This window comes from Acinonyx jubatus, chromosome E4, assembly GCF_027475565.1.
Source record: "Acinonyx jubatus isolate Ajub_Pintada_27869175 chromosome E4, VMU_Ajub_asm_v1.0, whole genome shotgun sequence".
In the NCBI taxonomy this organism is placed as follows: domain Eukaryota; kingdom Metazoa; phylum Chordata; class Mammalia; order Carnivora; family Felidae; genus Acinonyx; species Acinonyx jubatus.
This window is the reverse complement of record NC_069395.1, coordinates 921,565-944,391: the sequence shown is the minus strand read 5'-3', so window position 1 is coordinate 944,391 and position 22,827 is coordinate 921,565. Positions and strand designations below refer to the sequence as shown.

At 62.3% G+C, this 22,827-nt stretch overlaps 1 protein-coding gene across 3 annotated transcripts in view; it reads left to right on the top strand.

Moving 5' to 3' along the window:
• Positions 1 to 22,827, top strand: part of KCNN3 (potassium calcium-activated channel subfamily N member 3) — a 117,850-nt gene that overhangs the window by 77,740 nt on the left and 17,283 nt on the right. For all 3 annotated transcript variants that reach the window (XM_027048735.2, XM_027048734.2, XM_027048736.2), the window contains exon 5: positions 15,661 to 15,802. In XM_027048735.2, coding sequence (XP_026904536.1) covers positions 15,661 to 15,802 — 142 coding nt within the window. The remainder of the gene's footprint in view (positions 1 to 15,660; positions 15,803 to 22,827) is intronic.

Here is a 22,827-nt window from a genome sequence, read left to right as displayed (position 1 = left end):
GTGTACTTAACCTGACCGGAGTCCTACAGCCTCTGCTGGACACGCCCTGGGACCAGGAAGTCGCCAGTCTAAAAGACCGTTCCTTCTGTGCAGACAGCTCCGACAGAAGCACCTTCCTGATGCTGGTTATAATTAACCTTCTCCTAGTTTGTGACTTGGGTCCTGACTCTGTTTTCTGTATCAACACAAAAGAAATTCAAGCAACACAGGTTGGTGTTTCAAGCACCTCCATCTGGCCAGAGATGGTTTTGGGCTCCTACTGGCGGTGACCGTGGGCGAGCTAACCACGGGGCAGCAGGACCTCTGATTCCCAGAAAGCCCTCGGCAGGGGGAGAGCGTTCAGCTCACCGCGGGCCTGCACTGCAGCGGGCTGGTGTCCCCTCTTCCACCAAAGGCCCCTGAGATATTCAAGAACCCGTCTCATCTTCTTGAAACTGATGGTCTCTGCTCCTTGGACTCCGTTCTGACCTGACCTCTCCCTCCTGCTCGTCCGAGTCCCCACCGGGTGGAGGCCCCAGACCGGATCCAGCGCCCCTAATGTTACACCACCCCCTCTCTTCCTGGCATCCTTCCCCTTCTGACGCAGCTTGAGTGTGGCCGGGCAGGCACGTGAGCTGGGACAGAGGAGTGAGACCCGGGCCAGCATGCAGCCCCATGCTGGCCCCTTGACCTCTCCCCAGTGCATGCGGACGGCCCGCTCGGCCCGAGTCCTGCGGCGAACGTCCAGCACCCTGGCCCCGGGAGGCACCACCAGGCAGGAACCACAGCTGAGGGTCAGGCCGGGAGGCCGCTAAGCCACGTGGGGATCCGGTGGGGCTCACGGCGTCCAGAGGCTCGTGTCCTGCTCCCAGCCTTAGCAGGGGCGGGCGTCCAGCCTGGGGTCCATCGCTCCCCCTTGGTCGTCTCCGTGATGAAAGCTGTAGTTATCCGGCCAGCGGCCTGAGTGCCGAGGGTCGGGGTCTCCTCCCCTGCTTTCTGGACCATCTCTTCCTCTGCCAGATCTGCTTCCCTGGACTGGACATCGTCTGTCGTGCCCGCCGTCGTGCCCGCCCCAGAGACCTGCCTACCAGCTCGGGAATGCCCCGGCCTCCCAGAGCAGGATGCTTTAGGGCGAACAGCTTGCTAAATAATGGTGTTATTCGTCATATTGGGTCCAGCTACTCAGCAGGCTCTGTGTTAGGGGTTAAATATACCTTAGAAGACAAAACACACAGTTTTTCCCCTCACGGGGCTTATAGTTTACCAGGGAAAGCCGGTAGCGGGGACCAAATGAGCGATTTCACATCTAGGCTATGTGCTGCGAAGAAGTTAAACACAAGGTTGCAATATTTTTTTTTTTTTTTTTTTAAGTAATGGGGTTGGACAGCCACATCCTGCTCAGCCGGGACGTGCCTGGAAGGTTGCTCTGGAGAGGTCATGCGTCAGCAGAGAACGGCTGAGCCGTTTACAGACCAAGCGGGCAGGCCGTCCAAGAAGAGGGAACGGCACGTACAGAGGCTCTGCGCCGGCAAAGGGCGCGGTGCGCGGAGTCACCAGAAGGACAGAAGATGGAAGGATGTGTGGCCATGGCCTGAGCTACAGAGGGGGCGGGACACCCACGGTGGGGGCCTTGGGCGGTGCTAGGGCATGGAAGCCAAGGGCGGAGGGAAGCCTCTGAAGATTCTTACCTAGAAGAGTAACACGGTCTGGTTCGTTCTAAGAACATGGGTCCGGCACCTGCCTGGAGAGGAAGCCGGAAGTAGGGAGGGAGCCACTTTGGTGTGGCCGGGAGGGGAGGTGGGGCCCTGGCAGGAGAGCTCTCAGACGCCCCGTGTGCATCCAGGCCGATTCACATGCGTTTTCTCACAAGCTGGTGTCCCGTACATCAAGTCCATGTTCAGAATCAGCGTACGGCCTGTTATTGCTTTCTGCTTCTCTGTTTCTGTCTTCTTTTTCTCAGGAGCTTTATCAGTGAGCACTGGCTTTTGACTGCAAGTGACAGGAAACTCAGAACAATAGCAGCTTAAACAAAATAGAAGTTTCTTTGTTATGCAAAAGAAGACTTGGAAAGGTCAGTCCAGAGCAGGTATGGTGCTCCATAGCATCAGCGACCCAGGCTCCTTCTGTCTTGTGGCCCTGCCAGCCCTCGGGCATGGTTTCTTCCTCATAGTTCAAGAAGGCTGCTGGAGCTCCAGCCATCCCACTTACCTTCTAGCCTGCAGGAGGGAGGAAGGGACAAAATAAGATGTGTGCTCCCCCTTTAAAGACTTGTCCTGGAAGGAACACACGTCGTTTTCGTTCACATCCAGTGGTCGGTTACACGGATGGAAAAATATAGTTTTTATTATCGATAGTCCTTGCTCATTCCTGGGTTCTTTTACTGACGAAGAAGGGGAGAAGGGCTGATGGGTCATAAGTTCCTCCGGGGCTCAAAACCACTCACGCTGCCCGCACTCGCACTCTGTATTCAGGCACCGGACTGCTATTCCTACTCTGTAATGTCTCTCAGATCCTCTCTGCCCGCCACCTCGCCTGGCCACAGCCCTGCCGCCTCGCACGCGGCCGTAGGGGTAGCGTGTCTGGCGTCAGCCTGTACTCCCACGGGGGCGTCTCTTACCCCTGAAAACCTTTCACTGCTCCCTCGGGATCGCAGCCCCTGCTCCACCCTTTAGTGTCCAGGGCCCCTGCAGTCCCACCTAGACCACCTGTGATGAAACCAGCTTGGTTCAAGTTCAGTAACATTAGCAAAGATCGTAATAGCACCTTGCATTCCTACATGTAAGTCTATTGCGTCCAGAATCGAAAGCGGTGGCAACAAGTCAGAAAGCCCAGACTCAAAGCCGAGCCCTGATAGGGGACTGGCTGTGCCACCTTGGACGAGTCACTTGCCCTTTGTGAAGTCAAACCCCAGCCAGTCCCCTTCCTTCCCCGGGCCTCGTTCTGATCTGCAGGTTGGAGCTTCAAGCTGTCTCGCCTCCTTCGCGCGGTTATGAAGCTCCGAGAGGAGGAGGTGAAAAGCCGGGAGACCATAAAATCCAGGACCCGGGTCTGCTGCTTCCGGGCCGCCCTGGGAAGGGAGCAGACAGGTAGAGCCCCAGTCCCCTTCCGGGGCATTAGGGTCTGACAGCTCAGCCAGGCTCAGTGACCCGTCCCGTTCCCCGACTTGCGGGGCGGGGAGGCCTGGCACCCTGGGGTCCTGACTGCCTGCTGCAGGGCTCTCGGGGTGTTAAATGGGGAGGGGTGTCTTATGTGAGTGTGTTGGGGCCAAGGGAGAAAGAGAAAAATGGGCGAAGCACATGTAGTCTTTCTTCAGTTCCGGCTGTGAAGTCCTCTGATCGTTTGGGGACGTGCTGTCTGGCCCCTAGGCTGACATTGACGGTGCCATGAAGAGCGCCGAGGTCCAGTGGGAAGCCACTTCCCACTCTCAGGTACATGGCCCTCGGAGCCACGCCTCAGCGTGGGGCGGGGGGCAGACGGTCTTCGGGAAAGTGTAGGTCAGAAGTAATGACGTGAACACTGTGTCGTCAAGCTTACAGAGTTAAGGAAACGTGAGTCTGGGTAACTGGGTCCAGCTTTGTAATTACCTTGTCAAGCTTAGTGTGTGCGAGCGCTCCCCTCAGTTACCAGCACCCGTAATTTGTTTTGTTCTTGTGTATAATTTAAAGTGCGGGTCTTATTTAGGGAGCAGCGTGTCTCGAGGCTTTTGTCATTTCGGAAATTAGACGGTGCCCTCCTGAGCTTGCCAGACGGTCGCTGTGGCCAAGTTAGGCCCAAGGGCCGGTGGGGCTCTGGGCCGGGGTCTCGGAAGCCCCAGGCGAGGGTCACCTCAAGCCCGGGGGAGGGAGGGAGGGAGCCGTTTGTCACGTGCTGGTTATGTGCACGCATCCTCCCTATCGCCCTCGCGGTAATCTCTTCCAGTGTTTTCTCCAGCACTGAGAGAAACGGGCCCAGGGCGGCGGGGGCCTCGGCCGCCGTATGAGCTTCCTCGATTGCTTCTCCCCCAGCGGAAGGCGAGTCCCTAAGAGAACGTCCACCTGAGTGCCGGCACTTGTAGGAGGCGAGCGCATGGGGAACCTGTCTTCCTGTTCACAGCCGTGTGGGTACCCGCCCCGAGAGGCCGATGCACCTACGGGCCTCCCTCCGGGGTCCTCCGGCTCCCGGGTGCCTCCCGGCCTGGGCACTTCCAGCCTGGCCCTCCCTGACCCATCAGAGCTCCGAGACCCCAGGGCCCAAGGCCCCACGAGCTAACGGTCCGACAAACCTGTGTTTGGGTGAGCGGGTGATGACGTTGGCAGTGGGGTCCTTCTGTCTCCTGCAGTCTCTGGACGGTGGTTCCGTTGCTCAGGATGCGTTTCATGAAACCACTCGCCAGGTAAAAGCAGATATGTGCTCACCCAGGGGCCGTCACCATCACTTTCATTACCGCCAGCAGCCCCGAAGCTAATCAGGACAGATCTGACCCAAAAATAAATACAGGAGGCCTTCCCTCCGCGCCTCCTGTGTCTCCCTCGTTTGGGTGGGCCAAACGAGGGCACTCAGACAGCTGTGTGGCCTTGTCTGCAGTTCCTGGGCTCTGCCTGTCCCCAGCTTCTTGTCTGCTTCGGACGCTCCCTCCTCTGGGGTCTTGGCCAGTGAAGGGGCAGAGTGGGCTGTAGTTTCCGGGCAGGCTTGTTTCCTGGCAGCGCGTCATGAACATCTTCTGTGATGCTACTTCCTGTAAAGCAGAGCGGGGCTGGGTGCCGGGGTGAAGGGCCCGGAGGCTCGCTGGGCGACAGGCGGAGGAAGGGGCCCGCGTGGTGGCCCGAGCCCAGCCGTGGCACCGGCCCACCCTCTCCTGCCCCGTTGCCGGGACCTCCTGAATTCAGGGGTCTGAGGTCTCGGCCAGGGGCTGGCAGAGGCTCCGTGGAACTTGGAGCCCCTTGGTTTGCAGAGGGGGCGGTGCTGGGGCAGGGCTGCTTGTGTCTGTGGTCCGTGCCCAGCCGCAGGCTCCCCAGAGACTGGGCAGGGGTGGGGTGGGGGGGCCGAGTGCGATCAAAGAAACCTCCCCCGTTGGGCTGGAAGGGGTTCTGGGCTCGTTTGGCCAAATCCTCCCATTTGCGGATAAGGAAGCCCAGGCCCAGGGTCCCACAGCAAACTGGAGTCTGAGCCCCCAGCTGGGTCCTCTCCTGGGGCAACCACCGCGGTACCCACATGGCTGGTGGCTCAGGCCGAAAGAGGCGGCTGGGGGTTGAGGGCACAGGCCCCAGCGTGCCCCTCTCCGGCCTCCGTCACTTTACCTAGAAGGAAGGGGTTCACTGCGTTAGGGGTAACCGCAGGGCTGTGACTCCCAGGGGCAAAGTCCCCTGCCCAGGTCCTGACCGTACGTCTGTGTGTCCCTTCCTGAGAGAGTCCTGGCCTCTGGGCTAATGTACCCTTGGAGGAGCCTGTTCCATGGGCAGAGACCCTCAGGGCATCCATCTCCGTGCTCCTCGGGACACTCGTCACCACTGGGTCAGTTTAGGGCAAGCCTCCTGCGAATCTGTGTCTCCCCACGCGGCCCCTTGAGGCAGCCGGGGAAGGAGCTGGCTGGGCCCGTTCTCAGAGGTCAGCGACAGGGTGACCTGACACCATGCCCTGCGGACCCTGCAAGCGAGAAGGGGTCTCCCGGGGCCGTCTCGTGCCCCTTGCCCTCCCCCAGCAAGAATGTCTCAGTTCAAGAGGCGGGAAAAAGGAGTCGGGATGCGGAGGGTGGTCTGGCCCCAGCTGTGTCCCCTCCTGCTCCCGGGACCGGGAGATGAGTCAGGAGGACGTGAGCCCCTCGGCCCAGGCCCCGGCTGGGAGCCTTTCCTTTCGGCTGCTGCTGTCCAAGATGCTGGGGCAGGCCAGCAACGGAGACTCACAAATTCCTCCTGTAGGAAAGCGCCCCGCCACCCCGGCAGGGAAAGATGGGTGCGTGCTGGCTCTCTCCATTCTTCCTCACATGGTACTGAGCTTCTGAATTAGCATGACTTCTGATGTGTTCCAGAATTTTCCATGTAGTCATGTGAACCATGGTCTGGGTGGTTTGGCTGTGGGACAGGTGGGCCTGGAGCAGCCCCTGGGACCCAGCCTCCCCCAGACTTGTCACTCTTCACCTAGTCAGAGCCCACCCCCCGCAGTCCGGGGACACGTGCCCCTCGGGTGCCCAGGCCTGTGGGAAGAGGCCAGAGGCAGCCACGCCCCACGTGCAGAGACCGCTAATGGTCAGGGAAGGCCCCGCAGCCACGCCGCCCCCTCCCGGGGGCCCACTCTTCCCGTGGCAGGGGGAGGCTGTGCACACAGGGCTCTATGCCCTGACCAGGAAGCTTCACTGCGCTGGGAAACCGCAAGGAGAAAACTTCTTTCCGGGACTTTCTTCCATCTTCTTCCTCTTTGTTTTTGGTCCCCGGGGTGGTCCCCACCTCCCTCCCACCCAACCCGGCCCAGGCACGGCCACAGTGTCTGTTCACCTGGGGAGCTGCCTGCCTTTAGTTCTCTTTGGAAGTCATAAGTGAGAGGACAAAGCCTCCCTTCTTCCCTCTGAGGCTCCAGCCAGGACCACCGCCTACAGAGCATTGCGCTCCAGGGGGCCACGTGCACACTGAAGTCTCCGGGAATGGCATTCCGTGGAGTTGCACAGTGTGCAGCCTAGCCAGCTGAGCAGGGCGGCCCTGGCGTTGGCTCACCCCCTGTGAAGGCAGCTCATGCGGATCCAGGATGAGATGCCTGAGAAAGGCCGGATCCCCGCAGTCCCTGCAATCAAGCCCTCTGAGCCTCCCCTTCCTCAGAGGCATGAAACGGTCAAGAGGGGCCAGACCCAAGCTCACACGGGGGCTCTGTCGCGTGGCGGGTATTTTATCCTGCGCAAGTTCCCTAGCACGGCTGAGCCTGGGTTTCCAGTTCAAGACCACAGCACGTGGCCATCCTAATCTTGTTGCCGTGAACACGATGTGCGTAAAGGCCGGCCCACGTGGCGCGTGGTAAAGGCCGTTGTTACCTTGTGAAACAGAGTGGATGTGCAGCCTGCCCACCTGGCAGAGAGAGTCCCAGAGACACTGCGAGATGAGCGGTCTCCGAGGAGACCCTCCCCAAGAACCCCAGCCACTGGGCCGCTCTGTCTGTACGTGGAAAGCTGAGAACGTGGCCCCCAGGTCAGCTCCACGACGGACGGCGGATGGCGGGAACAGGCCGGACCGGGAGAAAACAGCTCACACATGGCGCCGGGGTCCGAGGTGCTGAACAAAAGCCAAGGGTGGCAGCTGTGAGGGGGGGAGGGTGGGGAGGCCATGCAGGAGGGCAAGCCCAGGGGTGAGCACACCGTCAGCTCCCGTCACGGAGAAGTGGGGGGTGGGGGGAGGCAGCTCTGTGGAGGGCACCTGATCCGGGACGGCTTTCTGGAGGAGGCGACTTCCTCGGCCCAAGGGGCCAGAGTGGGTGAAGCCCAGCACGGGAGGGGTCCAGTATGGGGTGGGAGAGGGGCCCAGCAGTGGAGGGGGGGCCGGTATGGGGTGGGAGAGGGGCCCAGCAGTGGGGGTGGAGGGCGGCATGGGGTGGGAGAGGGATCCAGTGGTGGGCGGGGGGGGTGGGTATGGGGTGGAGACGGGCCCAGTAGTGGGCAGGGGGTGGTATGGGGTGGGAGAGGTGCCCAGCAGATGCTTGCCAGGGCATCTGCGAGAGGCTCGGAGCGTCGGTGGGCCCAGCCTCTTTCGCCGGGCGGAGTTCGGACTCAATCCTGTACCAAAGCCACTGCTCCCAACCTTATTTGTTTCTCTTACTCTGGCGACACAGGAGAAACCCAACCTAGGCGGTCCCCGGTTTATAGGGTCCCCCCGCTTCCTTGCCCAAGGACAAGGCGAATCAGAGCACAAGAGAGCAAAGCGAGGTTGTCATAGGGGCAAGCTTTGTACGTTCCCCGATGCAAAATGTGGGCTGTTCACGAGCATCAGGTGTTCAGCCACTGCTGGTTCCGGACCGACGGTGGTTGTAGCCCAGAGCGTGCACGCCGAGGTCGCCCTCCTCCCCACCCTCGGCCGGTGGGAGCCACGGCGGGTATGAAGCAGGGAGGATCTTGTGTTTGGGGAAGACTTGCCTGACGACCGAGTGGGGCACGGGTTGGAGCAAGGAGGCCGGCTGGGGACACTGAGGCAGTGGTGCAGGTGGGTGCCACTGGGGGCGTGGCTGGGACGGGCAGCGAGTGCGGGGTGTGGGGGAGCCAGCGGAGGCCAGGTGTCCCCGTGTGGCCGGGTGGTGGCGTTTACTGCCCACAGGTGGGAGATGGCAGGAGGAGGAGGAGGGCTGGGGCGGGGCGGGTGGGCGGGCAAGTCAGCTGACCTGCCCTTTCCCTCGGCGAAGCCCCAGCCTGGGACTGGGCTGGTGTCAGAGGGTGGGAGGTGCCCGTTGAGTCCGTGGACACAAGATCGCCGGGGGAGCAGACCTGTGTCCGTTCGTTGCAGGCTCTCGGTGTCCGGCCGCCCCGTAGGGACACAGTCCAGGTTTGCAGAGTAAGTGCAACTGAGCTGAAGGAAAGGAAGGGGCCCTCCCGGCAGGGGGAGGGCGAGAGACCGACTGAGTCAGTGACCGGGAAAGAGGAGAGGAGAGATTGGGGGTGCGGGTCAGAGGAGGGGGGAGACGGGGGACGAGGGAGAAGGCCGAGCGCAGAGGCTCCGGAAGGAACGACGGAAGGGGGGGGGGACACAGGGCCTGGCCCGCGGCCACCGCCTCCCCACACCGCCAAACGCACACTTGCCACGGTCCAGTGCTTCTTCCAAACATACTGTTTTTCTCCAGTTTCGTGCTTTTTATTAAACATTTCCAAATCAGGAAACACGAAAATATTTTTTAACACAAAGAAAGAAAACATTGCGAGTAGAGAAACTGACTCAGAAGGATTTGCCAGATGAGCCAGCTGGTTTCCCGTTTCAGAGTCGTTCAGAGAGGGCGACGGCACCCGTCGTGAAGCAAGTGGACTGGCGGCTGGGTCCCCCGGCTGCCGCCTCCGTGGGCAAACCGGAGAGGCTGGCTGGACGCCTCGGCACCACAGGGGAGGAGGAGACCGGACGGAGGAGAGCTGCTCGCCCAGGAAGGCTGAGCTGGGCCTTCTCGCCTGAGTCCCTCCCGCCTGTCAGCGAGGCCACGTCCACGTGCGACCCCAGGCCCGCGTCCCGAATCTTCCACGTTTGGCAAAAGTCCGCCCAGAAAACCGCCGGCGGAGACGTGCGTGCCACCGCGAGAGGGTCCGCGGGAACTGTGTCCGCAGAAGGGAACGGCCACATCTGCTCGTTGGCGGGTCGCAGCTGGTTCGGTGGGTGTGGTGGCGGTGATGGCTTTCTCCCCTTTCAGAAACGACCGGAGGCCCTGCCCCCCACGCTGCGAGCTCTTAGAAATAAAGCATGAGAGCAGCCTCGGAGAGACCCTCGGCCGTGGCCTTGCGTCGCCCGGCAGGAGGGAGCCCCCTCACTCTCCTCGACTCAAAGTCAGCTCTTACAACTCAGGACGCCGGCCACGAAAATAACGCAGGGGGGCCCTGTGCACACGCCGCCTGGGCCTGGGGTCCCTGTGGGCAGCCTGGCTCCCCACAGCCGTGCATCTCACATTTCCAGATGCTTACTGGGGAAAGGCTTTTTAAGGCGGGAAAGAACTTCGTTGGTTTTGTTTGCCCTGACGTGAACTGGCCTGCGGCTGCGACCACCAGCCTGGCCCATCGGCCGCTCGGGGTCCCCGACTTCCGAGGCCGGCGGCTCTCACCGGCCGCAAGCGGCTCCAGACGCCCCTGAACTTAGGCTGACGGGACACCCTTGGGGGAGTGGCAGCGATTTCCCCGAAGCTGGCATTCCGAGGGCACCCGCTCATTCCTTGATTCTAGGGACGCGGCAGGGGCAGGGGCAGGGGCAGGGGCGGGAAGAGGCCCCAGCGCTCGTGAGCAGCTCCCCTCAGTGGGAGCTGGCCAGGCTCGCCAAACCCCCGCTCCCTCCCGGCCACCGTCCTGCAGCTCACAGCAGCTCCGTGTAGAATCAGCCTTTTCGCTTACTTGGGGTAAGAGCCCCTGTGCTGCCGGCTTGCGATAGAGACAAAATGAGTCATTCACTCATTCATTCAACCCATGTGAACCGACTACTGGAGACAGCGCAGCAGACTGTACAAAACGTCCTGCCCTGGAGACTTCTGCTCTAACGGGGCCGACAGAGCATATATCCTAACAGGTGGCGGTATGTTCGTGGGGCAAAGGGGGGCGGTATGGCCCGTGTAAACAGGGTGACCAGGGAGCCCCTTACAGAGACCCTGACGTTTGAGCAAAGACCCGAAATCATCTGAGGCAAGTGCTTTCTGGGTAAGCGGGTACCAAAGTCAGGGGTGAGGCTGGGCTGTTGTGCGGCCTGCAGACACGCTGATCACAGCAGAGCAGTGAAGAGCCACGGATGGACTGTGGGCCACAGGAGCCCTGGGGTGGGGGTGGGGCCACAGGGAGAGGGGTCCAGTGGGAGGGGCCCAGGGTGGGAGGGGCTGGGGGGGTCCCAGAGGGAGGGGGAGGGATGAGGGGGCAGAGTCCCAGGAAGAGGGGGTCCTGGTGGGAGGGGCCCCAGGGAAAGGAGTCCCAGTGGGAGGACTCCAGGGTGGGAGAGGCTGGGGGTGGGGGGTCCCGTTGGGAGGGGCCCCGGGTGGGAGGGGAAAAGGCAGTCCATAGAAGTTCACCGTATCAGTTATCTGTCGCTGCATAACAAGTTGCCCCATAATTCAGCAGCCTGAGACGGCAGATGTTGCCGACGTCACAGTTGCTAAGGGTCAGGAATTCGGGGACAGCCTGAGCGGGCACCTCGGCTCGGGTTTCTCGTGAGATTGCAGTCAAGCTGCCCCCCAGGCTGCGGTCTCCTCTCAAGGCTCAGGTTAGAGGGTCTCTGCTTCCAAGCTCGCTCACCCCGTTGTGGGCATGCTGTGACCCCTCACCAGGCGGGCTTCTCCGTAGGGTCACCTCACGGCACGGGAGCGATCCCAAAGAGAACAAGGTTCGGGTCGCTCGGCACAGAGGCTGTGGTGTTTTTATAGCTGGATTTCAGAGCTGATGGCCCATCGCTTCCGCCGTGTTCTGTCTGTCAGAGACAAGTCGCCAGGGCCAGCCCACTCTCGGAGGAGGGGATTACAAAAGTACGTGGAGGAGGCAGGGGACCGTGTCTGAGGCTGTGACCACACTCCTGGGGTGCGATTTCATGCCTGTGGCGCCCGGAAGCAGGCACAGCTAGACCGCACACTGTCCAGGTGTCTGTACCTGTGCGGAAAGACGCAGGAAGCTTGTGCCCCGGCGGCTGCTGTGCCCAAACACACAGAGCACATGAGGCCATCCAGCAGGCAGGTTGCACAGTGAGCTCAGGGACGCTTATTTTGTTTCTAGGTTTCCCAACTGAATTTTACATTAGCGTATTTTTGGGGTCTTTCTCTTAGGTTTGGTTCTGTGTTCAATATTGTGGAAGTTATGCAAGGATATGCTTAGAGTCCGTTGTTCTGTGCTATTTGCTGCCCTGCCCCCGATCTTCCCATTTACCCTTCTCCAGAGAGAGCACTCTTCCGGAGGGAGCATCTCTCCAGAGGGAGCACTCCCCCGAGGGAGCATCTTCCAGGAGGAGCACTCCCCCAAGGGAGCATCTCTCCAGAGGGAGCACTCCTCAGAGGGAGCACTCCTCCCGAGGGAGCACTCCTCAGAGGGAGCACACATCCTGAGGGAGCATCTCTCCAGAGGGAGCCCTCTGCCCTCCTCTGCTCCTTCGTGCCAGGGCGGGCCTCCACGTCTGCGGGTACCATGCATGTGCTGCTGCTTTCCAAAACTTCAGTTGTGCGCCCACCGGCCCCCCAGGTGGAGGATGAGGACACAGCCCCTTGCCCGCCCACACCCCGTCCTGCGCAGCCTTCTCTGCTCGTCCGGCCAGCACTCCCCGGACTCTTCACAGCTGGGCCTGTAGCGAAGGATGGCGGCTCCTTTCCTGCAGGTCCTTTTGTGTCTCCCGGGTAACGACCACGTTAGTCCGTTTGCCCCGCTCCTTGTATGTGTTTATCACGAAGTCAGCTCCACATTCTGGCAGCCGTCCAACTTCCCAGGACGTTCGGGCACGTTCGGTTTTCCATCGATTTTAACTTCTTGGGCAGCGTCTTGGAGAGATGTCTCCCAGAGCCTCTGGCCTGCTCTAGCCGGGGCGGGTGGCCCTCCAGGCCTGGCGCTCGGCCGCATCCAAGGACCACCCGCCACCGGCCCCCTGGGCCTCCCTCCTGGAGGGTCTCGCTTCCTCAGTCCGGGGGTTCCTCCTTTCTTCGGGTGACACGCAGCTTCCTGTGGCCTCCAGTGACAGGTGCAGAGGAGACAGATGTTTGAGGCTCTTGCACATCTGAAAGTGTCCTCCCTCCACCTCCTGACTTAACTGACACCTTGGCTGGTTCGGAAACAATTTCCCTTTGGAATTTTGAAGCCTTTATTTCATGGACTGCTGGCTCCCAGGGTTGCTGTCAGAGTCCAAAGTTACTCTGATTTCTGATTCATCACATTTGACCTCTCCCTCCTCTCTCCCTCCCTCCCCCTCTCTCTCCCTCCCTCCCTCCTTCCCTCTCCCTCCCTCCCTCCTTCCCTCTCTCTCCCTCCCTCCTTCCCTCTCTCTCTCCCTCCCTCCCTCCCTCTCTCTTCTTCTCTCTGCCTCCCTCTCTCTCTTAACTCTGGAAGCTCCATAGCCTCTCTCCTTTCCCCTGGTTTTATGAAATTTCACAATAATGCACCTGAATGTGAGTCTTTTCGTGTACTGTGCTGGGGACAGGGGGCCCTTGATCTAGAAACTTATGTTCTTTGATTCTGGAAAAACGTTATTTTAGTTTCCTTAACGGTGACTTCTCTCCTCCTTCTCTTTTTTTGTCCAGTTCTTTTTCTGAAACTATTCTTATCTGAATTGGTAGACAGACTTCGTGATTTGCTCGTATTTTCATCTGTCTTTTCCTGCCTTTTGGGAGACCCCTCCATTGACCCCCAGCCCTTCCAGAAAGACCCCCTTGTGTGGCACTGACCCGTGTCTCCTGGGGCCAGAGTCTGTCTCCATCACCTTGATTATAGGGTTTTCCCCACGAGCTCTTCTCCACCACGGTCTGTATGTGGTCGAGAGTCCTGCTTCTCTGTCAACTGATTCGGTCTGTGTCTTTCATGTTCACAACTGTCCTTAGATTTCTGGGGACCCCGGTCATCTGCCTGCGTGGAGGGTCTACGGAGGGCAACAGTGTGTGCGTTTAAGTTGCAACCAGCTGTTACATGGCCCCTGTGTCTGTCACCCGTTTCACAGTAGTAGAAAGAGAGAACCATAGCACACCCTGACGATAAACGAATAACTATAATAACTGTCCTTAAAAAAAAAGACACCTTTTCCTCCCTAGCCTTTAGAGCAAAACACGGCTCTGAAAAATTCTCTGTTGCAAACACTGGCAAGACATGACTATGCAGGCTGGTGACAGGCATAAACCACTGTAAGATGGTGAGTGGGTTTGGAGACAGCTTGGTCCCCACACCCACCTTCCTCAGGCCCCACCCACGGCCTCCCGCCTGCTGAGCCGTGTGGGGCAGTGGGACGTCCTTGTGCCCCCCCCCCCCCCGAGGGAACAGCACTCCAGTCTGGCGGGCGGTGTGTGAATGGCGTCCTCAAGACCTGCTTCCCTCTGCAGCACACACGGCCAGCTCCCATGCAACTGTATTTGTGAATGAAGAAGAAACCCACAAGAACATAAAGAGAGTGTAGAGAGAAATAAAACAGTAAGTCAGACATCAAGGTGACAAAAAGACAGCTAGCTGTTGCTAATACTGAGTCCCAACCTGGACTTTAATTTCTTTCTCTTCTAACCACTCGTGTGCGAGTAGAAAGGCCCGGGTCCCGAGGCCGCCGAGCAGCCAGCAATACTAGTTGAAGCATCGGATTTGCAGAGAGGCAGGCTGTGAAGACCCAGGGGCCAGTAACGCACTCGGGAGACAGGCTACAAATCCAGTCCAGACCCGCGGTTGGCGATGGAGGCTCTCCGCTGCTCCTCCCCGGGCACCTGCACACTTTCCAGCAGGTCTCGTGTCCGGGGCTTGCTGTCTTTCCTCAGGCTTGAGGGCAGGGCAGCTGCTGGAACAGTCCTCCTTGGACACCAGTGTCTTGTGTCCCTTCTGTGTCCAAGAACTCGCAGCAGATGCCTTCCTGTCGATTACGTCTGCAGCGCAAACTTCAAGACTCTCACAAAGGTCTCCTCGCTCCCCTGCTGTCCTAGTCCCTGCCTCTATCATGCTGTGGGCAGTTTCTCAGGGTGACGACACCTGTCCCCCCTCCCCACCCCCGACAGTGACCATTGCCCACACTGAGTGCCCGCGTCCTGGGCCGAGCCCTGGGCCGCTGGTGCTCCTGATCACTGGCCCTCCTGTCAGCAGATAGGGAAACGGGGCCACAGAGGTTAAGTCGCTGCCCACAGCACAGAGCCTCTCGGTGTGGAGGTGGGGCTTGAAGCCAGGTGAGCCAAGCCCAAGGCCGCCGGCTTGCCTCCTCCCCACCCTGCGCCCCAACCTTGCCGTCCTCAGACCTGACCTGAGACTTCTTCAGGATGGACTGGTGACCCCAGGACAGGCCCTGAGAGCCGGGGTCTGCCTCCACGGCTCCCCCGAGAGCAGCATGCAGGAGTGGAAGGGACAGAGGGGACTCGAGGGAACGCGAGGGGGAGCCCGACTAGGGGTGGGGTGGCACCTGGGGTGGGGGAATATCTTCACCTGCCCCACCTCCCCGGGTGCACCTGCTGCGCCCCAGCCAAGCCCCGGCTTTCATAAGGTTGCTCCCTCCGCCTGAACCCCTCTCCTCCCGGCCTGCCTGGGGGCTCCGTCCTCTGACTAACCTGGCAGTGTTGGGGTCAAGGTCACTGCCCTTTCCCTCCTGTCACTCAAGCGCCCTGTCTACCCAGTTCTGCGAAAGTCCTCACCGGCCCGTCCCCTGAGCCGAGAGCCCTGAGGGCAGGCCGTGTCCTGCTCGCTCATGTTTGTGTTTCCGTACTTGTCACAGAGCCAGCACACAGGGGCTCCGGTGTCTGGGGGTGAGAGCAGGGAGGGAGAGGGTGGGGCGCCCTCGGCACCGGGCAGGGGGGTGGTGGCCGCGTCCTTCCAGCCGGTTCCTCCCCGGGCAGGGGAGCCAAGAGCCCCCGTCCAGTCCAGAAGAGAGACCGTCCCTCTGCGGGGACCCCAGTGTCCCCTGGAAACAGCCCCCAGGGCGCCCCTCCCGACAGCGGTGACGGGCCGGTTCTTCGGGACCCGTCAGCCTTACGGGAGGTTGCTAAATGTGTTTGGTGGGTTTGACATTCTCCCCTGCTCGGGAGCCATCATTTCGGATCAGTCACGTCCACGTCCGCTCAGGCTGTCGACTTGGAAGGGAACGTCTGAATTTCACTGTCGCATGATTTCATCCGAAGCTATTTTACCGACACTCGAAGGGCGTCTACGGTTCACTCACGGCCAGCGCGGCCTCTGGGACCAAGCCGGGGCGGGGGACAGGGTCAGGGCAGGGGCAGGGGGCGGGGGCGGGGCCCGGGCTGGCAGAGTCGTGGCACCTTCCGTCACCAGCACCGCTGGGTCCACCTCAGCCAACAGCCTCTGCGTCCGGGGCTGGCACTTCCTTCCACTAAGTGCTGTCTCCCTCCCGCCCCCGCCCCCGGCAGGTACCACGACCAGCAGGACGTGACCAGTAACTTCCTGGGTGCCATGTGGCTCATCTCCATCACCTTCCTCTCCATCGGTTACGGGGACATGGTCCCACACACGTACTGTGGGAAGGGCGTCTGTCTCCTCACCGGCATCATGGTGAGTACCTGGCCCGCCCGTCGCCCTCCCCACCTGCAAACGCCGTGAGAGCGCAGGAGGGGTCCTCCGGGCAGGACAGCTGCTGGGCACCCCCTCCCCGCACACGGCCGGGAAGGTGCTTCTCGGCTCAGTTTCCTTTTCTAGCACAGCCAGAGCTCCTCATCTCCACGGCCCCCCAGGTGGGCTGGGCTGGGCCGGGCTGGGTCTGGCCCCCACCCCCGTGCCCCCACTGGCACCACCCCGCGGCCATAAGTGACAGGGCCCTCGGGCCCCACAGACTCAGCGCCACGTCCGAGGGACCATCACTGGAACTCCCAGAGCGGGGATCCGGGGCGGGCGCTGACCTGGCCACGAGAGGCCCGTGTCCTGGGTCGGTGTGCGGCCGGCCACCGCCACCGCCTCCCGCTGGCCGCATGACACCTGCAGCTGTGGCCCAGGACCACTGCTCAGTGACCTCTATTCAGGAGAGGACCCCCAAGGCTCCGAGGAGAAGGCTGCAGGGAAGCCTGGGGTGGCCTCGGGGGTGTGGGCGCGCACAGGCCTGCAGTTCTAGGTGCCCGGGGCCCCCCCACAACCCCCACACGGTGGGGGGGGGGCCTTCCCTCTTGGTGCTCCTCAGACTTCATTCATCCCCGTTTGCAGCGTAAAGGGTGCTAACTTCTCACCAGGGTGGGGGCCGCCCCACCCCCCCGGACCTGACCTTCTGGCACCCATCTCGGACACCAGGCCGCTGAGTTCGGGCCCCTGGGAGCAGAGGAGGGTCTAGGGTCAGGGGCCCCGAGCGGCCAGCCTGCCTGGACACGCCGTGCCCCTGCAGCTCCTTCCCATGGAGGCCTGGCGGGGCGCACATCAGCAAGTCGGCCAACGGCCCCTCCTGGGGGCGGGAGAAGGGGGGGGCTTAGCACCTGCTGTGTGAATCCCGGGTGAGCGAGGCCTCAGAACCATCCCCTCCCGTCCCCCCCCGTCCATCGGGCGGTAGGAGTCTGTCTGGCCGAACTCCAGCTGCCACCAGAAACCAGGCGATGGCCTCCCTCCAGCACCTAGTGACAAGTGGCCTGAAGGCCGAAGCCTTGGCGTCTTAGAGGCTCGGCTGGGGTGGGGGGGGTTGGGGGGTGGGGGCGGGGCTCTGCGTGGCTGTGCCCCCCGGGAGCGCATCGTGGGCAGCTTCCCCCAGGCTCCAGGCGTGTGCTCCCCAGGACCCTGGGCCCCTGCCGGCGGCCTCCTCCTCGGGGTGGGGTCCTCGGCTCCTGCGGCGCAGGGCTGTGTCCCCGTGCGGGGAGGGGTGGTTGAAGCCGGGCAGCAAGCGGGTGAGGGGGGCCCGTATCCTCTCCCGCATGAACAACACAGCTCAGGCCCTTCATCTTCTCTTTTGTTCAAAACGTCTCCCTCTCCGGGTGCAGGGGCGGCGGGGGGGCTGTATGGTCAAGGGCCGTGGCCCCCGTTAACGTCCACTGCCTCCCTCTGGGGTCAGACGAGGGAGCCCCAGTGGCCCTTTTCTAGCTGAGTCATTCTTGCTGGGGTTTCTGAGCTGCCCTCCCTCCCCTCCCCCAGCCTCCCAGCACCCCCCACCTCGGGTACTTCCCAAGGACAGGTAGGGCTTCCCGCCTGGTTACCATGGACACTGCGGGGCCTGGGGGGGGAGGGGGGAGGATGGGTTTGTGTGCTGCGGCTGTAAATAGTCTTAATCATTGTTTTCTCTTGGCGATCCTAGAAAGGGGGTAATTATCACCCGTTAAGCCAGGTGCTCCGTGGTCTGAACGACCTGCCGTGGTTGGCACGGACCCGGTGTGTTTGAGGGACTTCAGCCACAGAAGCAGGTCTGTCAAAGTCCAGCATCTCTCCTCCAAGAACGTCACGAGCTGGTGACAGTGCAGAGAGAAAGCTGTCGGTACTTAGCCACCAGAACTGGAAATGGCAACACCCGGGAGGCGGTGCTTTGGAAGCCTCTTGGCTGCCGGGTGTGGGGTGCCGGGGGAGCCCGGGGCCCAGACCACCTGCGGGAGCCCCATTTCGGTGCAGCCGAGCCACACGCGCCCCGTGGGCCCTTCCTGAGTTTGGGACATGGAGACAAAGCTGTGGGATGTCTGCTGGGGACGCTGAGTCTCCCCCAAGGCCTCGGGAGAGATGCTCTCTGAACCTGGGTGGGGGGGGGGGGTGCTCAGCGGCGCATCTGCCTCCCGTCAGTTTGAGAAGACGAGCCTCTCCCTGAGACACCTTGCTTCCAAACCAACTGCCGTGGTTTTAGTTGTCGGGTGGAGTCTGCTGTAGAGACGGCGTAAACCCTCCGGGCTGGATTCCCCCATTCGTCACCGTCACCGTAATTTACGCCTCGTTTTAGTTTATGCTTCTTTAGTTAAGGACACTTCATCCTTTCCCCCTCGGACGCTGGTTTTTCCAGATTCTGAGGTTTTGCAGCTGGAAAGCGTTTCTTGGAATCAAGGAGAGGGAGGACCGGTGCGGAGGACTCCGGACTCCGGAGGGGGGACCGGTGCGGAGGACTCCGGACTCCGGAGGGGGGACCGGTGAGGAGGACTCCGGTCTCCGGAGGGGGGACCGGTGCGGAGGACTCCGGACTCCGGAGGGGGGACCGGTGCGGAGGACTCCGGACTCCGGAGGGGGGACCGGTGCGGAGGACTCCGGACTCCAGAGGGGGGACCGGTGAGGAGGACTCCGGTCTCCGGAGGGGGGACCGGTGAGGAGGACTCCGGTCTCCGGAGGGGGGACCGGTGCGGAGGACTCCGGACTCCGGAGGGGGGACCGGTGCGGAGGACTCCGGACTCCGGAGGGGGGACCGGTGAGGAGGACTCCGGTCTCCGGAGGGGGGACCGGTGAGGAGGACTCCGGTCTCCGGAGGGGGGACCGGTGAGGAGGACTCCGGTCTCCGGAGGGGGGACCGGTGAGGAGGACTCCGGTCTCCGGAGGGGGGACCGGTGCGGAGGACTCCGGACTCCGGAGGGGGGACCGGTGCGGAGGACTCCGGACTCCGGAGGGGGGACCGGTGAGGAGGACTCCGGTCTCCGGAGGGGGGACCGGTGAGGAGGACTCCGGTCTCCGGAGGGGGGACCGGTGCGGAGGACTCCGGACTCCGGAGGGGGGACCGGTGCGGAGGACTCCGGACTCCGGAGGGGGGACCGGTGAGGAGGACTCCGGTCTCCGGAGGGGGGACCGGTGAGGAGGACTCCGGTCTCCGGAGGGGGGACCGGTGAGGAGGACTCCGGTCTCCGGAGGGGGGACCGGTGAGGAGGACTCCGGTCTCCGGAGGGGGGACCGGTGCGGAGGACTCCGGACTCCGGAGGGGGGACCGGTGCGGAGGACTCCGGACTCCGGAGGGGGGACCGGTGAGGAGGACTCCGGTCTCCGGAGGGGGGACCGGTGAGGAGGACTCCGGTCTCCGGAGGGGGGACCGGTGCGGAGGACTCCGGACTCCGGAGGGGGGACCGGTGCGGAGGACTCCGGACTCCGGAGGGGGGACCGGTGAGGAGGACTCCGGTCTCCGGAGGGGGGACCGGTGAGGAGGACACTGGTCTCTGGGCTCAGATGTAGGGATGAGTTGGCAGTTTCACCCTCGCGGGCCGCTCCTGTGGGCCTGCTCACCGCACACCGTCCAGGTGGACCCTGCCCTCCCGCCCCTCCCTCGGGGGTAGGAGCTGGCCCAGGGAGACCCAGGAGCCCAGCCAGTGTCACCTGTGACTCTGGACTTGGCACGTCTGAAGGCGAGGTCTCAGTCATGGATTTGCTCCCCAGGGTGACCCTGTGGAGGTCACGCCAGCAGCCACTTCGTCCTCTCCATCCCACGCCATCCTGCCCCTCCATCTCGCAACGCGGCCCCGCCCCCGGGCACCTGACCTGGAGAAGGGCTCACTGCCCCGGCGGGAACATAGGTGATCACTAGACAGCTTACTGGCAAACACGGCATCAGGAGGGGCTCCCGTCACCAGTCTTCTCCACCAGAGGGCCAGCTGACCGTTACCTCCTGACTCCAGCCTCACCTCCCTGTCCCTCCTGCTCCTCACTCACCCCCATCGTCGTCTCTCCCTCTTCTTCCCTCTTCCCTTTCCCTTCCCTCCTTCCGCTCCCCCCCTCCACCCCCGCCCCCCGCCCCCCACTCCTGCCAGCTGCTTCAGGATGCAGCTCCAGTGTTCCCTGTCTGGTCTCTGCTCCAGCAACCTCTCTCTCTGCACCCCTCCCCTCCCCTCCCCTCCCCTCCCTTCCCTTCCCTCTCTGCTCCCCCTCCTCCCCCTCCTCCTCCCTCTTCCCCTCCTCCTCTCTGTCTGTCTCTCCATCTCTCTCTCACACACACTGCGCAGGGGACCAGCAGTCTGCATTTCAGCACTCAGCCCTCCACTTTCCAGAGGCTGCTGATGTCTGACCCCATCTTTACCAGGTTGTCTTTACATGGAAATGATCAAGTGAGGCTTCGTGATTAGCGACTTCCCTGATTACATCCAGAGGATGGGTTTTCCAAAAGAAAAAAATAAAGTTGAGAGTATTCTCTGCTTCTGTACTCAGGTTAGAATTAGAGGTTAAGAACCTGGCATCCTCCAGAGAAATATCCACAAGGAAGTCTTGGCATCTTTAAGTGAAAAGAAATTGAAAATGTAATCCAATCCACCTTACTGTCTCCGTGCAGAAACTTATCTTAGTTGTATATTAGCTAAAACACTCTAACTTCTAACTAGAAGCCCCTGCATCTAACCAGCTAGGCTGTGGGCCATGGCGAGAGTTGGGGCCCTCTTTTCGGACCCTGTAAATCCAGGATGGCGCTGGAGTGATTGTTTTGATGAAATCCCCAAAGCGACACGATGAGTGGGGGACCCCCTCCTCAGGCGTCTTCTGCCCCCAGCTCTCAGGGGCGATTTAAGCGGAGCTGAGCCCGGGAGGTGAGGGAGAACGGAGCCTAGGGAGAGCCCTCTCCATCTAATGTCCATTGTTAACGCTGTGATAAGTCCCTGTGTTTGGACTGTCGGCCCAGAGTACGTTTGGAACCCCGTATAAAGGAGCAGGATTATACGCGGTCTGGTTGAAGGGAGTGAAGCACAGCTTCCCCCCAGGACAGCTTCTTTGAAGCTATTTTTTGCTTTTGGAGGCTTGGCTAAATCAATTACAGCATTAGACCAGGCTGCCCAAGTGCCCATACACATCCTCTGAAAAGTGGGCACGGTCTTCTGCAAGTCACAGATGCCAAGTCACACAGCCATCCCTGAACAAGAGGAAAACGAGGTCAGAAAGGAGGGTTCGCAGACCCAGGCCTGTCCAGTTGGTCGTGCTCGAAATGGTGGTTCCAAATGCACCGAGAAACATGAGACCATCCAATGGGGACACTGGAAAGCCAGGGAACACACGGGTCCTTCAGCCAAAGCCTCGCACAGGCCTCGCTGCCCACGGAGGGGAGGGGCTCGCCACGGACACCCCTCGCAGCTGCAGTGCTGGTTACATGCCTTCTAGAGCGCTCATTTCTATTTCTAACTCATCCTGATAGACTGAAGAGCCGAAAACATCGATGGAGCCCTTCAGTCCTGCCACCTCTAAGTGCTAAACCGGGCTTGGGGCGAATAGTGTGGCATCTAGAGGGCCACACTGCTCCTCTCTTCCCATGGGGCCATCGTGCGGGATAGAGCAGGGGCAGGGCTGGGGCGGGGCAGGGGCAGGGGCAGGGCTGGGGCGGGGCAGGGGCAGGGGCAGGGGCAGGGCTGGGGCGGGGCAGGGGCAGGGGCAGGGCTGGGGCAGGGGCAGGGGCAGGGCTGGGGCAGGGCATGAGCAGGGCAGGGCTGGAGCAGGGGCAGGGGCAGGGCTGGGGCAGGGGCAGGGCTGGGGCAGGGGCAGGGCATGAGCAGGGTAGGGCTGGGGCAGGGGCAGGGGCAGGGCTGGGGCAGGGCATGTGCAGGGCAGGGCTGGAGCAGGGGCAGGGGCAGGGCTAGGGCAGGGGCAGGGCTGGGGCAGGGCATGAGCAGGGCAGGGCTGGGGCAGGGGCAGGGGCAGGGCTGGGGCAGGGCATGTGCAGGGCAGGGCTGGAGCAGGGGCAGGGCTAGGGCAGGGGCAGGGCTGGGGCAGGGCATGAGCAGGGCAGGGCTGGAGCAGGGGCAGGGCTGGGGCAGGGCATGAGCAGGGCAGGGCTGGAGCAGGGGCAGGGGCAGGGCTAGGGCAGGGGCAGGGCTGGGGCAGGGCATGAGCAGGGCAGGGCTGGGGCAGGGGCAGGGGCAGGGCATGTGCAGGGCAGGGCTGGAGCAGGGGCAGGGGCAGGGCTAGGGCAGGGGCAGGGCTGGGGCAGGGCATGAGCAGGGCAAGGCTGGAGCAGGGGCAGGGCTGGGGCAGGGCATGAGCAGGGCAGGGCTGGAGCAGGGGCAGGGGCAGGGCTAGGGCAGGGGCAGGGCTGGGGCAGGGCATGAGCAGGGCAGGGCTGGAGCAGGGACAGGGGCAGGGCTGGGGCAGGCGCAGGGCTTGGGCGGGGCATGAGCAGGGCAGGGCTGGAGCGGGGGCAGGGGCAGGGCTGGGGCGGGGCAGGGCTGGGCTGGAGCAGGGACAGGGGCAGGGCTGGGGCAGGGGCAGGGCTGGGGCAGGGCATGAGCAGGGCAGGGCTGGGGCAGGGGCAGGGGCAGGGCTGGGGCGGGGCATGAGCAGGGCAGGCTGGAGCGGGGGCAGGGGCAAGGCTGGGGCGGGGCATGAGCAGGGCAGGGCAGGGGCAGGGGCAAGGCTGGGGCGGGGCATGAGCAGAGCAGGGCTGGGGCAGGGGCAGGGGCAGGGCTGGGGCAGGGGCAGGGCTGGGGCAGGGGCAGGGGCAGGGCTGGGGCGGGGCAGGGCAGAAGGATGAGCAGAGGATAAACCTCCCTGTCCACGAGCTGGCAGGTGGGTTGGGACAGACACTGCACAGGACTCAGATTCACCAGGAGGACAAGGGAGGGCACCAGGGTGTGCTCATTCCCCAGACTGTCACTTACGCGGCCGAGGGCTCGAGGAGGGGGCTCTGGGACCCCTGTCCGCCCCGCAGAGTGAGAACATTGGTCCGGGAAGGACTGAGGGCGTCTGGG